We start from the raw sequence: 2,659 nt of genomic DNA on the forward strand, positions 1-2,659 counted from the left end.
GTGCATGTGTAAATGATTGTATGCGCGTGTGTGGAGGCTTAAGCGTCATTATCTGTGCAGTCTGATAGTTAGCCTGTTGATTGGTGTCCAGTGTCAACAGTGTGCAGGTGGCAGCTGAGCCACTCCAAAATAACTGAGACTGTCCACTATATAAATGTCCCCATCATCCACCCAAGCTGACTGTCTGGCCAAAAAGGCTCTGAACTGCTCCGCCCGTCGAGTAGAATCCGCTTGGTACGAGGACCAACGAGAGACCACAGGACAATTCAACAGAACAGAATAGAACAGAACGGAAATGAACAGAATATAAAAGAATAGAAGCAGGTAGTCGGGATAAGTACAGATAGTTTGGTGGAACATAGAGGTCAGAAAAGTGAGTATTGTTTACCTTTTCAATGATATTATCTTGTCTTTATTGCGTGTTTTGTATTTAATTGTTGCTATTCTGTTTTCTTCTTCTCTGACCCGAGTAACGACTTTAAGCCCTATTCAAGCATTTCCAAAAATAGCTAATAATACGTCGGCGTGCAACACGTAAACTTGTAAATCTGCAATTTTGAAAGTTTTCACCGGCCAGGGTGATAGTGGTAATTGTTTTTTTTTCTGATCCAGGGAGGTCAAATCTAGAGTAGACAAGGGTCAGGCCGGAGGACGCGACCCAGCGGGAGGAATGAGTGTCCTGGGGACAGCGGAGCTGGACTGTAGCGTTCTGGAGGAGGACTGGCAGACAGGAGAGAGCTACAGCGCCCACTGGCACAGTGCTAGCCTCATGCCACAGAAACACCACAGGTTAGGAGCAGCCAGCTCACTCACACACACACACAATTTTACAATTCACAATTTAAGCATTTAGCAGACGCTCTTAATCCAGAGCGATTACAGTAAGCAAGGACAACAAGGTAATACATCTAATGCATATAAATAGTAATCTAGGATCACAGGTAAACCAAGAACCTATCATCAGTCTAAATAATATATATATATATTTTAAATATCTGTACATTTAAACTATACAAACTATAGGATGCCAGGTCAACAAAGGAACCTGGCATCTGTCTACATAACATGCTATCTAAATTACATTTTAACCTTTGCATAAGCCTGCAAGGTCGTCGAGGCTAGGGCAAGTGCTACGGCAAGTGCTAGAGTCTAAGGTGGAGTCTGAAGAGGTGAGTCTTCAGATTACGGCGGAAGACTGGGAGTGAGTTTGCAGTTCTAAGTGCAATGGGGAGTTTGTTCTACAGTTTGGGAGCCAGAAGGGAAAAGACTCTAGGACGTGTGGAGCGTTGTCCCGGATGATTTAGGGAAGGTTCTGACAGCCTCCTTGTGTTAGCTGATCTGAGTGAGCGGGAGTGGTTGTAGGGTTGGATCAGGCTTTGAAGATATAGGGGTGCCATACCTGCCGCACGCACGCACGCACGCACGCACGCACGCACGCACGCACGCACACACACACACACACACACACACACACACACACACACACACACACACACACACACACACACACACACACACACACACACACACACACACACACACACACACACACACACACACACACACACACACACACACACACACACACACACACACACACACACACTGAAAAGAGTCCCCCAAGGTCTATACCATGCCCTCCTCCTTTTTCCGCTCTACATCAAATCTCTTCGCCGAAAATAGCCATAGATGTTTTTGCTGAATGCCTGTCAGGTTAGGGATGCTAGGGTTCATATGTTAAAACAGAGGCTAACTCTTGCACTTTTGCACTCTGTGTCCACCCCCAAACCCCCCACTCCCCCCTCCCCCAGGCCCACAGTCGTGGAGGTACAGTGTTCTGCTGGGAAGCAGGGTCTCTTCAGACAATGGGAGGCCAGGAGACTCCTCCAGCGGTATCTCTCGGGGGCCATCAGCCAGGAGGGGCCCTTGAAAAGCAAAACACACAGACCCGGCGGTCCGGCCCAGCCTGCCTCCACCTCGGCAGCCCAAAGCGGACCTAGGGGCCGGCAGCAGGCCTCCACACACATACAGGAAGGAGTGCGGTGTGGGATGGTCCCCAGGAGAGCAGTGGTGGGGGCAGCGGGGCCTGGCAGAGAGGCGAAAAATAATGTGGAGGTTACGACCAAAATACCAAGGACCCTGGGTAGGGTGATGACCAAGGAAATACGTAGAGGCTGAGAGAGATGCAAGAGGTTGCAAGTAGTCAAGAAGGATAGATAGATCAAGTGATGGTTTAAATTTGCTACAGTCCATCTATCTAGTTTGAGAATCTTTATTCTAAGTCTAGCTATCTTGTCTAGCTGTTGACTCTACTCTTACCTGTATACCTACCTATCCAGTGTTTCACTGTTACTGCTGTTGCTGCTATTAGACCTGAATTTCCTCACAGGGTTCAATTAAGGTTTATCTTAGAAAGTTGAATCACTACATTTATTTACGTTGTTGGTATAATAGCCACTATGTTCCTGAGGATTTGCACTTCCACACATTTGAGAATTAAATCGTTTGTTTCTCTATAGCAACAGTGCAACACATCATTGTAGGTGATTTGACCTTGGAATGTAGAAGACAAAGCGAGACGTGTAGATACTTAAATTAGGTTATTAGAAAACCATGTTATTGAGGGTTGAAGGTTAGACACATATTTCTGTTCATTCAT

At 46.6% G+C, this 2,659-nt stretch overlaps 1 protein-coding gene across 1 annotated transcript; it reads left to right on the plus strand.

The window, feature by feature from the left end:
- The first annotated feature begins 244 nt into the window (after positions 1-244).
- On the plus strand, positions 245-2,659 carry LOC311060464 (uncharacterized protein). The gene is made up of 3 exons (XM_084078646.1): positions 245-373; positions 613-789; positions 1,812-2,659. The coding sequence occupies exons 2-3, from the start codon at positions 671-673 to the stop codon at positions 2,176-2,178; spliced, it is 486 nt and encodes a 161-aa protein (XP_083934772.1). The 5' UTR covers positions 245-373; positions 613-670; the 3' UTR covers positions 2,179-2,659.

The sequence above is a fragment of the Gymnoscopelus microlampas genome (assembly GCF_963454915.1).
Source record: "Gymnoscopelus microlampas genome assembly, chromosome: 14".
NCBI lineage: Eukaryota > Metazoa > Chordata > Actinopteri > Myctophiformes > Myctophidae > Gymnoscopelus > Gymnoscopelus microlampas.

What these genes read in the sequence shown, in the direction of transcription:
- LOC311060464 (XM_084078646.1), top strand. Translation starts at nt 671, where the DNA reads ATGAGTGTCCTGGGGACAGCGGAGCTGGACTGTAGCGTTCTGGAGGAG. An exon ending in ATGCCACAGAAACACCACAG is followed by an intron (nt 790 to 1,811) that starts GTTAGGAGCAGC and finishes CCCCTCCCCCAG; the next exon opens with GCCCACAGTCGTGGAGGTAC.